Source organism: Mustelus asterias, chromosome 1 (genome assembly GCF_964213995.1).
Source record: "Mustelus asterias chromosome 1, sMusAst1.hap1.1, whole genome shotgun sequence".
NCBI classification, from domain to species: domain Eukaryota; kingdom Metazoa; phylum Chordata; class Chondrichthyes; order Carcharhiniformes; family Triakidae; genus Mustelus; species Mustelus asterias.
Window position 1 is genome coordinate 116,922,446 of NC_135801.1, and position 19,502 is coordinate 116,941,947.

The 19,502-nt window shown below is 41.7% G+C and overlaps 2 protein-coding genes across 5 annotated transcripts in view; one reads left to right on the forward strand and one right to left on the reverse strand.

The window, feature by feature from the left end:
• Positions 1 to 709, reverse strand: part of ppat (phosphoribosyl pyrophosphate amidotransferase) — a 43,652-nt gene extending 42,943 nt beyond the window's left edge. Inside the window, exon 1 of the mRNA XM_078217427.1 lies at positions 579 to 709. Within this exon, the coding sequence (XP_078073553.1) occupies positions 579 to 706 (128 nt within the window). The 5' untranslated portion in view covers positions 707 to 709. The remainder of the gene's footprint in view (positions 1 to 578) is intronic.
• On the forward strand, positions 509 to 18,534 carry paics (phosphoribosylaminoimidazole carboxylase, phosphoribosylaminoimidazole succinocarboxamide synthetase). Of its 4 annotated transcripts, none has more exons than XM_078217451.1 (10): positions 509 to 814; positions 1,613 to 1,653; positions 2,024 to 2,221; positions 2,319 to 2,497; positions 4,344 to 4,523; positions 6,806 to 6,919; positions 9,599 to 9,682; positions 12,078 to 12,258; positions 15,001 to 15,159; positions 16,937 to 18,534. In XM_078217451.1, exons 2-10 carry the CDS (start codon positions 1,638 to 1,640, stop codon positions 17,095 to 17,097), a joined length of 1,272 nt encoding a protein of 423 aa, XP_078073577.1. In that variant the 5' UTR covers positions 509 to 814; positions 1,613 to 1,637; the 3' UTR covers positions 17,098 to 18,534. The 4 variants fall into 4 exon arrangements, with proteins under 4 accessions (XP_078073577.1, XP_078073568.1, XP_078073587.1 ...); XM_078217442.1 differs by lacking the exon at positions 509 to 814 and adding an exon at positions 1,124 to 1,193; XM_078217461.1 differs by lacking the exon at positions 509 to 814 and adding an exon at positions 1,194 to 1,240.
• The last annotated feature ends 968 nt before the right edge of the window (positions 18,535 to 19,502 follow it).

The window sequence follows — 19,502 nt, forward strand, 5'->3', positions numbered from 1 at the left end:
ACAAGAGTAGCAGGCACATGGGAACTCTACCATAGAAGTTCTCCTCGAAGCCACTCACCATCCTGACTTGGAAATAAATCATCGCTCCTTCCCTGTTGCTGGGATAAAATCCTGCAACCCCCTTCCTAACAGCACTGTGGGTGTACCTACGCCACATGGGCTGCAGTGGTTCAAGAAAGTAGCTCACCACCACCTTCTCAAGAGTAATTAAAGAAAATTAATCTGGTCCAGCCAGAGATGTCCACGTCCCATGAAATAAAAAAACCTAAAAGGTTAACCCTCCATTCGCACACTTCACAGAAGTTGCCTGCCCCGAGTCTTTAAATCTTTGATTATCAGCATTCTGCAGTGTTTTACATTATTGAACAGCGTGTTTGTCAATACAACACTTCTTTCTCTCTCGCCCAACTAACCCTCAAACATCAAAAGATCATAACAGCTTGCAGAAATGTTGCAGCAAAACCTTTTGTGCAAACGGTTCATTGTGTTGTCACCATGTGCCTGCATTGGGGGACGGATTCACAGTTGCATGTTAAGGTGCTGCAGCAGGAGCTCCTCCTGCTATCTCTCGGTGTTACCTGTGTTGCAGTGCCACCAGCCCCAGGGCGATAACATGAGGCACATCTAAGTGAGTCGGCCACTCGCCGGTGGCAACACAGCCGAACACGCCGCACTCCTCCCCGATCCCCGACTCTTCAAACTCCATGGCTCCCACTAGGACCCCGGAAGGCTTTACGCACCACACCTACTTCAGTTGGAACTGAAGGGAAAGAGGGATATCAACGCCCAGCCCAGCCACTATCCTGCTCAATAGGTAAATGAAATACAGTTGCCCCAACCCCAGCCTGACTCTCACTCCCCCTCCCCCTGCCCAACACCACCCACGTGCTCCCCTTCCCCCCCAGCCTGGACCGCACCAAAACCGCCATAGGAGGGCAAGGTGCAAACTAATACAAATATATGTCACTTGTGGTTGACCTTGACTTTTCTTATTTGTGGAATGTTGATGAAGAAAAATTATATTGAGGAATTCTTGGGTACACTTTCTCCCACCTTATACAAAGGGGTAAGTTTTGATAAAGGCCTTTCGCCACCCCCTGCCTGCGTCTTGTTTTGGTACATCTCATTTAAAAATCGGAACGTTCTAAAACAGAACGCGCAGCAGTTGGGAGCACGAGAGTGAAGTTGGAGAGGTATACGGGGGGGGGGGCGGTCTGGGGTTGTACCCGGAGTGCAACAGGTGGTATGGGGTTATACCCGGGGCGATTGGTGAATGGGGGAGAAAAGTACCCCGGGAGGATAGGGGCAGATCAGGGGCCTGGGGAGGGGAGACATAAACACAATGAGGAGCGTCAGGTATCCGGAGAGGGATGGTGAAGGCCCCTCAATTACGGTTTATGTGTTTTGAGTTGAATTGTCCCCGAAACCTGCATTTGTCGCCTTTAATAAACGTGTTAATAATGGAATGGTGAGGTCTCACAAACCTAAAGCCAGGACTGGAACTGATTGTAAAATGTGTTTAGAGTGAAATGAAAGATGGGAAGCTTGTAGTTGTATAGCTTTGTAAGTTGCATAGTTTTTTACTAATCTAAATACTCTTTTTTTAAAAAAGTTTTAGGTTTGTAAGTCTTCCCAAAATGGAGAAAGTTGGAGGTGAGTGAGATTAAAAGTTTTCTTTTTAGAATACTTGGTATAACTTTGCTGTCTAACCACTACCACCTTGTGGAAGACTTTCCCGGATTATTTTCTCTGTTTAAAATCTTATAATGACTGCTTTCTGAACAGTTGTGCGCTGAGAATATTGTATAATCTTGATCGTATGAAATAACCAGAGCTGATCCTTGACTAATAACAACTGTTGTTGTTCCTGCCAGGGTTTCTTAAATGAATTTCTTTAGTGAACTTGGGGGACTGTGTGTAAAAACGTGTTTTTGTTTTTTGTTTGTATCAGTTCACTTTTAAAACGTTCACTGATTGCAAATCGAATGCCTAATGTCCTTTTTTTATTACATAATCCCTTCAGAATTGAAAATTGGCAAAAAATTGAATGAAGGAAAGACCAAAGAAGTGTATGAACTACTGGGTTGTCCAGGACAAGTGTTGATTCAGTCCAAGGACCAGATTACAGCTGGCAATGCAGTAAGGAAAGATCAGATGGTGGGCAAGGCTGCAATATCTACTAAAACCACTGTTTCTGTTTTCAAATTGCTGCAGGATGCCGGTAAGACTTTACTACGGGTCTTTTTGGAGTATTCGTATTATTAGTACTGGTCTTTTTGGAGGATTGAAACTTTTAAAGTATTCATTTTTTTTTAAAGGCATAAAAACTGCATTTGAAAAGCAACATAGTGAAACAGCATTTGTGGCAGCTAACTGTCAAATGATTCCTATTGAGTGGGTCTGCAGAAGAATTGCCACTGGCTCTTTTCTGAAAAGAAACCCTGGTGTAAAAGAAGGATACAAGTTCTGCCCTCCAAAGTTGGAGATGTTTTTTAAGGTAGCTGTAACATTTAATCTTAATCAATTTTCATTGTCACTGGGTCAAAATCCTGGTACTCCCTTCCTAACAGCGGCATGGTAGCACAGTGGTTAGCACTGCTGTTTCACAGCGCCAGGGATCTGGGTTCGATTCCCAGTTTGGGTCACTGCCTGTGTGGAGGTTGCACATTCTCCCCATGTCTGCGTGGGTTTCCTCCGGGTGCTCTGGTTTCCTCCCACATTCTGAAAGCATGCTATTTAGGTGTGTTGACCTGAACAAACGCCGGACTGTGGCGACTAGGGGAATTTCACAGTAACTTCATTGCAGTGTTAATGTAAGCCTTACTTGTGACTAATAAATAAACTTTTTTTAAAAAGTGTACGTGGATTGCAGCAGTTGAAGAAGACAGCTCACCATTACTTCCTTAAGAGTAATTAGTGATGGGCAATAAACACTGGCCTAACCAGCAACACCCACTTTCCCTGAATGAATTTATGTTCAGATGTTTTATAGCCTATTTTTCTAGTTGAATGAAGAAACGTTATGAAACATTTTCCTTTTGCAATCGTTGATCACCTCTGCTCCAAAACCCCCATAGACAGTGTGTTTCTGGACATTACCACACATTGTTTGTAAAAATAAAATAAAATTTCCATTCCATCTTCCCACCCCCACTGGGTATCCCCTTGTTCCTGTACTATTAGCCATTGGGAACAGGTTATCTTTGTCTACCTTATCTGAAACTGTCATAATTGCGTAGCTCTCTTTATCAGATCCCCACACAATCTCCTTTTGTTCCAAGGAAAACAACCCAATCTAACCTTGTTGTCAAAATCCCTCATCCCTAGAACCACTCTAGTAAATCTTCTCATGGGCACTCCCATTCTTCCCAAAGTGATGACCAGAATTGGACACTATACTTCAGTTGTGGCCGAACCAAAGCTTTGTTGAATACAGGAGTTGGGACATCTTGTTGAAGTTGGACAAGACATTGATAAGGCCACACTTGGAATACTGTGTACAGTTCTGGTCACCCTTTTATATAAAGGATATTATTAAACTAGAAAGAGTGCAGAAAAGATTTACTAGGGTGCCACTGGGACTTGATGGTTTGAGTTATAAGGAGAGGCTGGGTAAACTGGGACTTTTTTCCTTGGCGTGTAGGAGGCTTGGGGGTGATCTTTTAGAGGTCTATAAGATAATGAGAGGCATAGATATGTTTTCCCAAAGGAAGGGGAGTCTAAAACTAGAGGCATAGGTTTAAGGTGAGAGTGGAGAAATACAAAAGGGTCCAGCCGGGCACTTTTTCCCCCACACAGCTGCCAGAGGTAGTAGTAGAGGCAGGTACAATTTTGGCTTTTAAAAAGCATTTAGACAGTTACATGGGTAAAATCGGTATAGAGAGATGCGGGCCAAATGTGGACAATTAGGACTAGCTTAATGATAAAAACTGGGTGGCATGGACAAGTTGGGCTAAAGGGCTGTAACCCTTTATGACTCTATGATTAGGATTCCGCATAACCTCCCTGGTTTTGTACTCCATACCAACAATTTATGAAGCCCATGTACTTCACTGATTACTCTTTCAAAATGTCATGCCACCTTCAAAATTTTATACACATGAACTCCACAGGTTTTTCTGTCCCTGCATATGCAGGACTGTCATTGAACCCATATTGCCCATCTCTGTCACTTCTCAATCTAGCTTTTGCAATGATGGCTCTGGAATGGACTTGAACCCATGGCCTGAGTTGGTGGTGAGTGCTACCAACTGAGCCAAAGATTACACAAACTTTGAGTAAAATGATTTTGTTAAACTGCTTGTATTTCCTTGCAACTAAATCACAAGAATTTGTCTTTTAAGGATGATGCTAATAATGACCCACAGTGGTCTGAAGAACAACTGATTCAGGCTCAGTTTAACTGTGGGGGACTGAAAATTGAACAGTGTGAAGTGGATGTCATGAATCGTTCCACTTTGGCTGTGTTTGAGATACTGGAGAAAGCCTGGGCAACTCAAGATTGTACACTTGTGGATATGAAGGTAAGCAGTTATCTTATTGCAAGTGTTATGGACAGGATGGTGGGTTGATTTTAAACTGCTCTGATTTCCCTGCTCACGACCTGTCTGTAAACGCGGTTTTTGTTTTTTCTGATTTCCCCCTTTTATTAATGTGGTGTATTTTCCCCAAATCCTTAAATTTGGAGAGTTCAAATCCTCTATGCATAACTTGCAAAGCAACTGTGAGATAAAATAAAAAGAGTTTATTCACACATGAAGGGTTTTGCAACGTCCACCCCTTTTGAACTTGCACAATAAATAGATATGGAAAAAGAGAATTTGGCACAATCACGATAAAATACAAGTTAGAGTTTTAAGTGTGTCCAGAATCAAAAGTCAAATGGAATGTTCCCCTAAAGGGGAAGTTGGTTGACTCTAGGGTGATCCTGTTCCAGAAGTTCCACGATGGGAGAAGGCACGTATACTGAGTAAAGCCGGGAGGCACGAGTTCCAAGGTTCCAGCAGGCTTGATGAAGGCCGGAGTTCGTTCTTCTGCCACCAGCTTGATGGTCATGGAGTCATAGAGCTCTACAGCACAGAAAGATGCCCTTCATCCCATTGTATCTGCACTGACCATCAAGCACCTATCCTAATGCCATTTTCCAGCACTGGTCCATAGACATTTAAATGGTTCTTTAAATGTTCTGAGGGTTTCTCTCTCTATAACCCTTTCAGCCAGAGAGTTTCAGATTCCCATCACCCTCTGGGTGGAAAAGCTTTTCCTCAAATCCCCTCTAAACCTTCTGCCCCTTTCTTTAAATCTATGCCTCTTCATTACTGACCAACTTATTCTATTAAGGGGAAAGGTTTCTTCTGATCTATGTCCTTAGTGATTTTGTACACCTCTGCTCTAAGGAAAACAACCCTAGCCTAACCAGCCTCTCTTTAAAGTTGAAACCCTCCAGCTCAGTCAACATCCTGGTAAATTTCCTCTTGAACCTTTTCTAGTGCAATCCCATCTTTCTTGTAGCATAACGAGCATTTTAATAGCTCCATCATAACCTCCCTGCTCTCACATTCTATGCTGTGGCTAATAAAGGCAGGTATGCACCCCAAGATCCCTCTGATCCCCTGAACTTCATGGCGTCCTGCTGTTTGTTCTGTTTTCCCCCATCTTGTTAAGCCTCACACACTTTTCAGGGTTAAATTCCATTTGCCACTGTTCTGCCCATCTGACCAGCCCCTTTATATCGGCGGACAACTCAGGCTAGTGCTTGGCGTCTTGGTCTCATGGGAGGTCAAAGAGTAACTGTCTGAGCTCAGTTCAGTAAGAAGTCTCACAACACCAGGTTAAAGTCCAACAGGTTTATTTGGTAGCAAATACCATAAGCTTTCGGAGCAATGCTCCTTCGTCAGATGGAGTGGTCTCTGTTCTCAAACAGGGCACAGACACAGAGTTTTGCAACGTCCACCCCTTTTGAACTTGTCTGTGTCTGTGCCCTGTTTGAGAACAGAGACCACTCCATCTGACGAAGGAGCATTGCTCCGAAAGCTTATGGTATTTGCTACCAAATAAACCTGTTGGACTTTAACCTGGTGTTGTGAGACTTCTTACTGTGCTTACCCCAGTCCAACGCCGGCATCTCCACATCATGAGCTCAGTTCTACAGAGCAATATTATGGTGCAGCTTGGGAGAGATCATATAACATGCCTCCTGCCGCTTCCCGAAGTTGGATGCAAGATGTATATCCCCATGGCTGGAATCTTGAGGTCTTTAATTGGAGTCAGGATTCCTTTTGTTGTTGGAGACACTGGTTTCGGGTTGGTCAAATTAGGCTGCCTTGTTGAAGCCATTTAGAATGAAGGGTCATCTAGACTCAAAACATTGGCTCTACTCTTTTCATAGATGCTGTCAGACCGCCTGAGATTTTCCAGCATTTTTCTGTTTTTGTTCTGTTAATTAATGCTTGGGCCATAAGCATCATTATTGGAGATTAGCATCTGCTAGTTGGAGTAGACAGACTTGATAGCTTGGCTGGAATGTTTGTGATGCAAGGTGTGTTACATTACCAGGACCTTTGAGGTGTTAGTCCTTGTTTGCTTTCAAACGGCTCAAACTTCTGAAAGCTAGCATGTGACCAGATGGTGCCATCTTACCAACTCAGCGATTGTCCATTTTGAAAAGCACAAAAAGACTTATATAAAGTAGTCCAGCTGTTGAATAAATAATGCATATTCCTTCACGTCTTGACTGTGACATAAGTAAATCACGTTGTTGACTTCCTGTGAATCAATTGTTTTTGCTGAATTTTTGTTTTACTAGGTGGAATTTGGAGTTTGTGCTTGTACCAAGGAGATTTTACTTGCTGATGTTATTGACAATGACTCGTGGAGACTGTGGCCTTTGGGAGATCGCAAACTGCAAAAAGATAAACAGGTTTGTGTTTAGGCACTTGACTTCAAGGGATCAATTTTTAACTCTCGGTGGGAGGGAATCCCTCAAATAGTTAAACCTGGGCCTATGTAACGTTTGGTGGAATTATCTTTCCCTAATACCATAGGATATTGAATTTGGATAGGAGTTCATGACACCCGTCTCCCAAGGAAACAGCCCAGTGTAATTTTAATGATGGGGAAGTGTTTAAATGGAGATTTTTAGCTGGGAGGGAAAGGTTAGATTTGTGATGATCTCCTGGCCTAATGAGGTCTTGAAAGATTCCATAAATAAATCGACTTGACTCTTCTGGCCATTCAGCTAATGCCTTTCTTGGATCTGGTTTGGCCCCATGCAGGCTTCCTGATTTTGAGTTAAAATTACACTGCACGTCAATGAGCTTTTCAGGCTGCAGCTTTGATGTGATGAAGGTAGTTGTCCTTCTAGGTTGAATTGCCCTGTTAGTTCTACATAGAACAGGATAACTTTTTGAAAAGAAATTCAAACTTCCACTTGCTAGCTGAAAGAATGACTAGGCAAGTTTTTCAAGTTTTAAAACTTTTACTGTAACAAATGATTAAAAACTACTTTTGGTAGGCAATTTATACTTTAAAATACAGAAATAAAACACTCCCTTTTTATACTTTTCACACATCATACTCTCTATGGAATTACAGTTGCTGCCAACTTCCAAACCATTGCTTCTTTTCTAGCTTCCCAGCCAGATAACTTCTAATCCCAGATCTGCCCTTCACTATAAGGGTTTCACTGTTGCCTTCTTCCCCCACTCCAGCTCTAAGCTCAGTTTATCTTTCTGCCCAGCATCCATCCTCACAAAGTCAGCCTTCAGTTACGATTTCTCACCTGCATTCTGCTTGGTGAACAATAAGAGTCAGCACTTTTTCTGCTTTAAGTTTAAAATTTATTTATTAGTGTCACAAGTAGACTTGCATTAACACTGCAATGAAGTTACTGTGAAAATCCCCTTGTCGCCACATTCTGGTGCCTGTTTGGGTACACACTCAAGACTGATTCAAATTTAGGTGGGCTACTAATGTTGCCTGGATGTCGAGCCTGATAGAACATAGAACATAGAACATAGAACATTACAGCGCAGAACAGGCCCTTCGGCCCACGATGTTGCACCGACCAGTTAAAAAAAAACTGTGACCCTCCAACCTAAACCAATTTCTTTTCGTCCATGAACCTATCTACGGATCTCTTAAACGCCCCCAAACTAGGCGCATTTACTACTGATGCTGGCAGGGCATTCCAATCCCTCACCACCCTCTGGGTAAAGAACCTACCCCTGACATCGGTTCTATAACTACCCCCCCTCAATTTAAAGCCATGCCCCCTCGTGCTGGATTTCTCCATCAGAGGAAAAAGGCTATCACTATCCACCCTATCTAAACCTCTAATCATCTTATATGTTTCAATAAGATCCCCTCTTAGCCGCCGCCTTTCCAGCGAAAACAATCTCAAATCCCTCAGCCTCTCCTCATAGGATCTCCCCTCCATACCAGGCAACATCCTGGTAAACCTCCTCTGCACCCTCTCCAAAGCCTCCACATCCTTCCTGTAATGTGGGGACCAGAACTGCACACAGTACTCCAAGTGCGGCCGCACCAGAGTTGTGTACAGTTGCAACATAACGCTACGACTCCTAAATTCAATCCCCCTACCAATAAACGCCAAGACACCATATGCCTTCTTAACAACCTTATCTACTTGATTCCCAACTTTCAGGGATCTATGCACACATACACCTAGATCCCTCTGCTCCTCCACACTATTCAAAGTCCTCCCGTTAGCCCTATACTCAACACATCTGTTATTCCTACCAAAGTGAATTACCTCACACTTCTCCGCATTAAACTCCATCCGCCACCTCTCGGCCCAACTTTGCAACCTGTCTAAGTCTTCCTGCAGACTACGACACCCTTCCTCACTGTCTACCACACCACCGACTTTGGTGTCATCAGCAAATTTGCTAATCCACCCAACTATACCCTCATCCAGATCATTAATAAATATTACAAACAGCAGTGGCCCCAAAACAGATCCCTGAGGTACACCACTTGTAACCGCACTCCATGATGAATATTTACTATCAACCACCACCCTCTGTTTCCTATCCGCTAGCCAATTCCTGATCCAATTTCCTAGATCACCCCCAATCCCATACATCTGCATTTTCTGCAGAAGCCTACCATGGTGAACCATGATGATTCTACCATGAGAATATTCTTTGCACTGCGTGACCAACAAGAGGCTGGCTGCCAATGGCTGTTTGCACAGATGAACTGGTCAACAGACGCTGCCTATTTTTTCAATTTAAAAACTTTTCCTACAGAGAATATCTCTGATACCTTGCTGTCATACAATTTGTGTGCAAGATTTGACCTTTTTAGATATTTGCAAGTAATATTGCTACATAATTTTGAATCTCTGGTTTATAACTTGTCAGTATTGCTCATTCGTAAAACCGATGTTGGAAAATATATGGTTTCCAATATTATGTAAACCTAGTTGTTTCTTAACTTCAGCCTTGGTTTAATTTACACCAATAATCAGCAATTAAAATTTAACAATTGTGCTTGTGAAATTAGCCACTGATTTGCACATGATCGAAACTGCCCTTTTGTGGATTGAGTTGCTGTCTTCAACATTTTTCTGCAGGTTTATCGTGATCTCAAAGAAGTGACTCCTGAAGCTATGCAGATGGTCAAGAGAAATTTTGAGTGGGTAGCAGAAAGAGTGCAGGTATTGTGACTTCACCAGATTTAGGCCCATCTCCTATTTTGGTTATTGACTTATTTTGACTCCTAGCAACACCACAAATTTCAAATCCTGAGCCTCCTGTTTAAATTCCTTCACAGGTCACTTCTCCCTATCTGTGACCATTTCTGCCTACAAACCCATGCAGAATCTTCAACTCTGAACTCTTGCATTCTCAAATCTATTTGGTAGTTGTGCATTTCCCACCTCTGTCTTTTGATCAAGCGTCTGGTCACCACCAACCACCCCCCCCGCCCCACTATCTCCTGCGGCTGTTTTTCTTTGACTCAAGTTGTAAGGCTCCACAAATATCCTCATTCTCAATGATGGGGGACCCTAGCACATCAGTGCAAAAAATATAGTTGAAGCATTAGCTAACATTCTTCAGCCAAAAGTGCCAAGTGGATGACTCATCTCAGTCTCTCCAGAGGTCCCCAGTCTTCAGCCAATTCCATTCACTCCATATGATATCAAGAAATGGCTCAAGGCACTGGATACTGCAAAGGCTGTGACCTGACGATATGCTAGCAATAGTATTGAAGACTTGTGCTCCAGAACTTGCTGCTTTCAAACAGCACTTGCTTAGCAATAACCTGCTTGTTGTCACTCAGTTTGGGTTCCACCTGGGTCAGTCAGCTCCTTCACCTCACTACAGCATTGATTCAGACATGGACAAAGACCTGAGCTCAAGACATGAGAGCGACTGCCCTTGACATCCATGCAAAATCTGCCCAATTTGACATCAAGGAGCTCGAACAAAATTGGAGATGGTGGGAATCAGGTAAAAAATCTCTGCTGGCTGGAGTCATACCTGGCACAAAGGAAAATGGTTGTGGTTGTTGGAGGTCAATCATCTCCACTCCTGGACATCACTGCAGGAATTCTTTGGGGTAGTGAAATTGTTCCAACCATCTTCAGCTACTTCATCAATGACCTTCCTTCCATCATAAGGTCAGAATTAGGGATGTATAATCGTCAACGAACAACGTTCAGCACCATTCGTGACTCCTCAGACACTGAAGCAGTGCATGTCAAAATGAAGCAGGACTTTGGCAATATCCAAGCTTAAGCTGGTGACTGACAAGTAACATTTGTGCCATGCAAGTGCCAGGCAATGACCATTTCTTAACAAGAGAGAACCTATCCACCACCCCATGACATTGAATGGTTTTTCCATTGCTGAATACCCCACTATCAACATCCTGGGGATTTACTGTTGATCAGAAACTCAACTGGACTAACCATATAAATACTGTGTACAAGAGCAGGTCAGACTCTAGGAATCCTGTGGCAAGTAACTCCAAGCTTGTCCACCATAGAACGTAGAATCCCTACAGTGCAGAAGGAGGTCATTTGACCCATCAAGTCTGCACCGACTCGCTGACAGAGTATCTTACCCAGACCCATCCCCAAAAAGCTACATGTTTAACTCACTAATCACCCTAACCAACACATCTTTGGATACTAAGGGGCAATTCAGCATGACCAATCCACCCAACCTGTACATCTTTGGACTGTGGGAAGAAACTGGAGTACCTGGAGGAAACCCACGCAGACAGTGGGAGACCGTGCAAACTCAATCAACCAAAGCTGGAATCGAACCTAATCCCTGATGCTGAGAAGCTACCCTTGTAGGGTAGCCACCATGCCACCCCACAAGGCACAAGTTCAGGAGTGCAAAGGAATGCATTTGCCTGGATGAGTTCAGGTCTTGGGTATGGCACCATCCAGGACAAAGCAGCCCGCTCGATTGGCATCCCATCCACAAACATTCATTTCTTTCACCACCAATGCACAGTAGAAACAGTGTGTCATCTATCAGATGTACTGCAGGAACTTACTACGGCTCCTTAGACATCACCTTCCGAGCCATGACCACTAAGATCTAGAAGGACAAGGGCAGTAGTACATGGGAACACTACCCCCTGGAAGTTCCCCTCCAAGCCCCTTGCCATCCTGACTTGGAAATATATCTCCATTCCTTCACTGTTGCTGGGTCAAAATTCACGAACAGCACTATGGGCCAGGACTGCAGTGCTTTTAAGAAGACAGGTCACCACCACTTTCTCTAGGGCAATAAATGCTGGCCAAGCTAGTGAAGCTCACGTCCCTTAAATTAATAAAAATATTATAACAAAGTAACACTAAATAAAATGTGCTGAGAGTTAGGTGAAGTCTTCATTGAGTAACTCAAAGAAACTTAACTGATGTACTAATATCTGTACTTGTGGTGGTTACATTTCTGCTTTTTTTATTCCTATCCCTAAGTTCCAAATGTTGTCTGTATTGAAACAGTCAGGTAGTTTTGGTGCATGTGCCTACATCTGCTGGAAATTTTAAACACAAAATTATTGACTTTATTTGTTTTAATATCGTCCAGGACTTGTTGGTGGCAAGGACCTCTGGAAGAGTGGTGGTGATTATGGGATCTCGCAGTGATCTTGACCACAGCCAAAAAATTAAACAGGCATGTGCAAATTATGGTATACCGTGTGAACTGCGTGTTTCATCCGCTCACAAAGGTACTGATGAAACACTAAAGATTAAAGCAGAATATGAAGGTAAGCAGAGGATTGAGAAATATACATGTTAAGATTAAAAGTGGGGGGAAAAAATTCTAATTCTCCTGGATAATTTGAATGCTGCTTGTGATTGTGGGATCTCTTACTAAAGTACCAATGACCACGTTAATGTAGTTTTGACATTTGTAAATGTTGGAAAACACGAGTTCTGGCAGCAGCTGTGCAAAGTCATGTATCTAAAACATTACCTTTTTAACCTGTACTGAGGAAGAGCTGTCCAACCAGAGGTGTCATCTTTTGGATGAGATTATAAACTGTTTGGTCTCTCGCATGGACATAAAAGATCGGGTCAGTATTTCAAACGAGAAAAGGAGAATTTTCCTGGTTTCCTGCTCATTCCCTCATATAAAGACTTGTATTTTGAATGAAATATTAACTGAGGCCCTGTCTGCGCCCTTAGATGGATGTAAACTATCCTGTGGCACTATTTCAATGGAGAGCAGGGGAGTTATCCCCATTACCCTGACCGATCTTTATTTGTCAATCAACATCACTTTGGTTGTTATCACATTGCAGCCTATGGGAGCAGACATTGGTTGCTTTGATTGCTAATTGCAACTGCGACAAGTACTTTGTCTGCAATGCGCCTTGGGGTGTCCTGATGGCATGATAGTTGCTATATCAGTTACTGATGATTGTGCCTGCATGCAGCTTTCGGAAAGTTTTTTAGCTACATGGATAAAATGTTAAATTTAGTAAAACTGACGAGTGTACACCAAACCAAGTGTTTTTTCAAGTCTTTTTCAGCTATTTAAAATTTGCTTACTTAGTAGTGGGCTAGACACTCCTGATTTAAAAATGCTTATTTTCTTTATGATAAGCCATTTCCAGCCGTATTAACAAAATTGCACTAGGTTGCCACTCGAATATATTTGGGAGCATTTTTTAATGCTGGAAAATTGTTCTAAAGTGCAGTTCGTATTGTAAGATTCTAAGCTAGGTAAAATGCGTTGCAGATTGTGACTAAAGTGTAAATTGTACTTCACATGTTCCAGTAAAATCTGACTTTCTAAGCTGTCTCCAGTATAAAATCTCCTGCCTTTTGCACCATCCTAACTTGGACTGCCAGTTATTTGTCCTTCACTACATCTTCCCAATTTCTGTCAATGCCATGCTCATTTTGGACCTCTTGCTCGCTGCTTTTAATTGCAATTGGTTCATAAAGCAATGAATGCATATAGTAAAGCATATTGCCTGTATTACATACTAGAAATAAATGCTAGACTTCCTACTTAAAATACAGCTTTAAAGGTCCTTCCATACTTGATCTATTTGGAACATCAGTTTTTTTAAGTGGCTAATTTATCAGAGCTGGTATTCCTGAACAAAAGGCGTCTTTCTGGCTCTCAAAAATATCACATGCAGTACACAAGTTATCATCCATTGAGACTTTGTCATCCATGTGATTAATTTAGTACTCATAATTGATTAAATTAACTTAGTATAAAGAGGAATATTATCTCCACTGGTATTTTCTACAAGTATGTGACCAGCAACGGTCATTGAATTTTTTTGAAAGAAGTTCCTGGCTTAATTTCGAGAGAAGTGTAGTAAAGGGGGATGAACAGGAAACTTCTCTCCTTCAGAGCTTGATGGGGCTTTATCAAGTGCTGTAAGAAGTACTTGACCTCCATCAGTGCCCCCAGCTCCATACCCAAGTAGCATTGCTGCAGTGCAGAATAGCAAACTTGTGCTCAAACAGCATTCCTCTGCACACTCGTGCAGTTTTGACCATCTGTGATATATAACTTCCTTTGCTCCTTAATCTGTACTGCATTTCATGCTTTTTTTTTTCTGGACTAACAACTCATTCCATTTTCTGATACCAAGAGTACAAATAATCCCATCCTCCATGAATGGTAGCCCAGTATATCATTGCAAAAGGCAAGGTATTTGAAACCTTTAGCAAATACTTTTCACAGTATCCCAATGTATGTGACAATAATAAATCAAAACCATCTTCAGTCAGAAGTACCAAATGGATGATCCCTCCTTGGGTCCCTAGCATCACAGGTTAGTCTTCAGCCAATTCTATTCACTCCATGTGATATCAAGAAATAGCTGAAGAGACTGGATACTGCAAAATGGGCCCTGCCAAGGTTCTCCAGTGGTAGCTGGGGCTCCTAGACAAGTTGTTCCAGTTTAGCTATAACAATGTGGGAAAAATTGCTGAGGTATGTCCTGTCCACAGAAATACAGGACAAATCCAACCCAGCCACTTACTGCCCCATTGGTCTACTCTCTATCATCACCAAAGTCATGGTCTGGACAGTAAGAAGTCTCAACACTAGGGTTAAAGTCCAACAGGTTTATTTGATAGCATAAGCTTTCGTGGCGCTGCTCCTTCATTAGGGCAATTAGATGTGGAAAATAAATGCTGGTCTATCCAGTGATACCCACATCATGTGAAAATAATGAAGAACCATTCAACACAGTGCAACTCAATTGTTAGTAGTAAATGTCAGTTTCTATCTTCAAGGCTTGGTTTTTTGAAATGATTTCATAATACCAATTCATGCTGCACCTGGAATTCTTTGGATTGGAGAAAGTGACAGGGTATGATATTGGTGCTACTTTTAGCTCTGTACACACGATTATCTTCTATTTGTGTATTTGGTTAGTTCTGCATTTTTAAGTGGAATATAAATGGTTGCGGGTCATTACTTTTTTTGTCCAGATTGCAATTTAGAGAATCATCTCTATTTCTCTTTGAACTTTTAGGTGATGGAGTTCGTACTGTATTTGTCGCAGTTGCTGGAAGGAGTAATGGCTTAGGACCAGTGCTGTCTGGAAACTCCACCTGCCCTGTAATAAATTGTCCTCCCATCTCTGCTGATTGGGGTGCTGAAGATGTTTGGTCATCACTGCGAATGCCTAGTGGTAAGCTGTTGGCTTTATTGGAAGTAACTGCATCAAGGAATCCTATGTATACACATAATATGTTACTTTATGTAATCTATTTGATCTTGTCATTCCCAACTTGTATGTTAGACTTGTCTGTCCATGATTGTCTTCAAGGTTTATGTAGTAATCATTTCTGTCAAGGTGAAATCTTCACTTTAAAGTGTAATGTGGTATTACCACCATGCTTAATGGGATATGTTACAGGCTTCTAACAGCATAATTGTATGCCACTGCTGGTCTTTCTAATTCTGTGTTTGTGCCCGATGTGGCAATTTTGATTTCATGATTGCACAGCTTCATGGGATCATTTGTATACCACCACAGCTTAATCTCTGTCTGACCTGTACCTCCCACCTTGATTACCTGTCAAACCAGAGCAGATCAAGCCTAGTTTGATGTGAAGCCTATCTGACTCTGCCAGGCACAAAGCACTGGGTGGCATATCTTAAACAAGGCACCCATCTTGTGAAGCTTCATCTCAAGCTGACTTGCTTGCTAAACATCAAAAGCAGTTGTGAATAAAACAAGCTGCATGGTCCAACAACCAGTAGGTCAGAGCATAGCCATACTGCAGACAGTCAAATGTTACTCATAGAACAGGAGATGGCTGCAAAACAGATCCTCATCCTCAACTGTGGTGGAGCTCCATGTTTAAGTGTGAGGTTACAATGATTGCATTTAGCGCCTTTTGACATTGAAGGAGTGAACTAAAGTGTGGAGCCTGAAAGTGGAGCTACACGAGGCCAGAGTTGGGAAGGGGTTTCAAGATTGGAAGAGAATTATGTACAAGGAAGACCATTTTAAATTGGCTCTCAGTCAAACAATGCTTTCAACACACGTTGGTGACAACAGGCTAATTTAATGTAACTTAAACTGCCTATATCTGAAAATGTATTTATTAGTCACATGTAGACTTACATTAACACTGCAATGAAGTTACTGTGAAAATTCCCTAGTCGCTACACTCCAGTGCCTGTTTGGGTACACTGAGGGAGAATTTAGCATGGCCAATCCACCTAACCAGCACACCTTTGGACAGTGGGAGGAAACCAGAGCACTCGGAGGAAACCCACGCAAACACGGAGAATTGTGCAAACTCAGTGACCCAAGCCGGGAATCAAACCCGGGTCCCTGGCGCTGTGAGGCAGCAGTGCTAACTACTGTGCCATTGTGCCACCACTTACCCAACACTGGGTTAGAGGAGCTTAATTCATAGAGGGTGGTTAACTGGTCAGGGGAGTATTGTAACTGAATGATTAAGAGTTTTAGCAGTGATGGATTGAGGCAGGTAATGTTACAGGGGTAAGAGTTGGTTTCTGTGATAGAGAATATGGGTTTGAGTTTACAAGCATAATCAGTCAAAATGCAATGGAATTGAAGCTCCTCACATTCATTAAAGCCTGGTCAACCAAGGTGGTAAGAAACTGACTTGCCACCAACAATTAGGTTTTGAAGTCTTTGGCACTTAAGCCTTCACCATTATTGCAAGGACGCTATGTGTTAGAATTAACTGCCTCCTGCCAAACTGTTCCAGTAGCTATGGTATTTTGTCTAACTGGTAATATGGAAAATTGTCTGTATGTTTTGTATTTGCAGACTGGGATATTTATGGTGGAGGGCTTGACAGGGCTAAAGTAATCAAAGAAGTCATCAATGGTATAATCAAGTGGCATCTGCTACAGATACCAGACACCGAAGAATGAAAATTCAAAATTGTTTTCTAAAAGATACCATATGTTAATCCTCTTTCTAGGTCTTGGCTGCTCTACAGTGCTATTTCCTGAAGCAGCTGCCCTTTTTGCTGCTCAGATCTTTGGTCAGTTTGATCACTTAGTGTGGGCAAAGCTGCGGGCAAACATGTTGAGCACTTGGATCTCCTTGAAGCAAGCTGACAAGCAGTTGAGAAACCTGTGATCAAAAGATTGTACTACATGAAAAGATTCAGTTTACTCTACTGTTCCTGAATGAGTGACGATGATGATTTTTGGAATTAAAAATGTTTGTGCCTATTTGCCTAATTTCAATCATGTCAGTCCATTATTGAATAACACACAATTGTCATATTAACCTAAAGATAAACTGGTGTCCTTATAAAATGGACAAATGACCTTGTTTTGAAAAGTAAAGAATTTCAAATCAGTTTAAAGAAAAACATGAATAGGAGTAGGGCATCCCTCAAGCTTGCTCCCTCGTTCAAGATGATCATGACTGAGCTTGAATTTATTCAATACCTCAGCATTTAATAGCCTCTGATTACAAACCTGAGTGAAAATATATTTCCTTATCTCGGTTGAGCCTTTATCCTGAATCTATGACTCCAAGTTCTGTACTCTCCAGCCAATGGAAACAGCCTCTCTGGATCTAACTCAATAAAGCTTTCTTAATATTTTATACATTTCATGATGGTCACTCATTTTTCTAAAAACTTTAGAGTATAGGCCCATTTTACTCCAATTCTCTCCATGAGTCAACCCTCTCATCCCAGGAATCAATCTAGTGCACTTTTATTGCACATCCTCTGATCCGAGGCAAGTATATTCTTCCTTGGGCAAAGAGACCAAAACTGTACACAGTCTTCGAAGCTCTATGTTGCAACATCCTTCGTTACTCTTATGCTGTAACCCTGTTGTAACACTAACAACTTATGGACTACTGCTACAAAATCAAGTTCTATTTTACGAGATTATTCTAGAATAATCTAAATAAAGATTACAATGGATTCTTTCACTAAAATGAGCTTGCTTGATATTTGCATAATAAAGCACATCTTCAGAGTGTTAGTTGGCTAAGAAAACAAATGATTTTTATATATGTTTCGCTAATACCATTAGCATAGAGGTAGTGTATTTCTGAGTAGAAGGGACTTAACTCTACATATGTTGGTTTGTTCTTGACTGTTACTAAAATATTTTTTTTCTTCATTCCCAATTGTCAGCATGTTGGTGATTGACTCTATTCTGCCCTGTTTCCGAGATTTATGCTTGTCCCACAAATTTCTGGCTTGTTTTTGAATATTGTTAAAAAATTAATTGCAAGGGAAGTTCCTAATCATGCTCATTAATGATAACTGTTGAATAAACAGTTTAAGAGTAAGTTCTACTTTTAAAAGGTTTTATGTTCAGTGACATAATAAAAGTCACAAACAAATGTGACAAAAAGCTTCTGTTTTTAAAATGTAAATCAATCTCTGGGCATTCTATGATTTAATACCACAATTCTGTTAAATCAGCCATTCAGTTGTGTTTTATCACAACTAATTGCTATTAAATTAAGAGTCATATGCTACACACTAATCATGTGTTTTATCATGTAATTGTTTTGAGTAATAAATTGATAGGCAGACTATTCACACTAATACTCGTCTTGTTTTCGTTAACTGCAAGTAACCGTTGAAACCATATTGGGAATAAATTATTCAGATAGTGGTGTGCAAATGTTTGCATAGTTCTGTAGGATTTGCCAGTCTGGAATTAAGCTTTTCCATTCCAAAAATGTTTCCCCATATATCTGCTGCTATCAGGTGCCAACAAACAAGAGGAAAGGACTTGCATTCATATAGCATCTTGACCTTGGTGTTTGCAAAGTGCTTTGACTCTATGAAATACTCTACGAAGTGCAGTTGGGCCATAACTTCTCAGCTCGTGTGTGTCATAATGGGGGAATACTCCAAAGATGTGTTGGGGTACCTCTTAGAACTTCACAGGTAAGGTTTGCAAAGCAATTGCCTGGAAGTATAAACTTTCTCTACACTGGGAACCATCTAAAAACAAATGATTTAAATTGCAAACTTCAGATGGTTCTAACTTTTGGTTAACTATTACAGTCTGACTCTTCTCCCCCCAGCTGACTACCATCCTCACAGGACTCTCCTCACCCCCACGGAGACCCCTTTACTCATCACCCTCATCTGCCAGGCCTGACTCTCAGCCCCTGCCCTCAAAATTCCCACTCACCCTGGTCTGTCAAGGACATTTAAGCTGGGAAACAACTTACCTGATTTATGGCAGCTGGTACAGTAGGCAAAGAAGGTCTGACCTTCCCTTTGACAGAGCTGCCCCTCAACATTAGGCCCTGGGGACATACTGCACTACTATCCCGCCTGACCTCAGTTAAAAGGGCACGTCAAGATGCAAAAGAATTTGGGAGTAGCATAGCAATCTGACTGAAGGCCACTTTGATGAAGTTTGGATCCATTGTAATGGAGAAATTCTAGACAATTTGCACACAGCAAGGTCCAAAAATCAGCAATGAAATAACCACACAACCTCTATGCTTTCGGCTGAGGGATATGTTTTACACAGGACATTAGGGGGAAAATC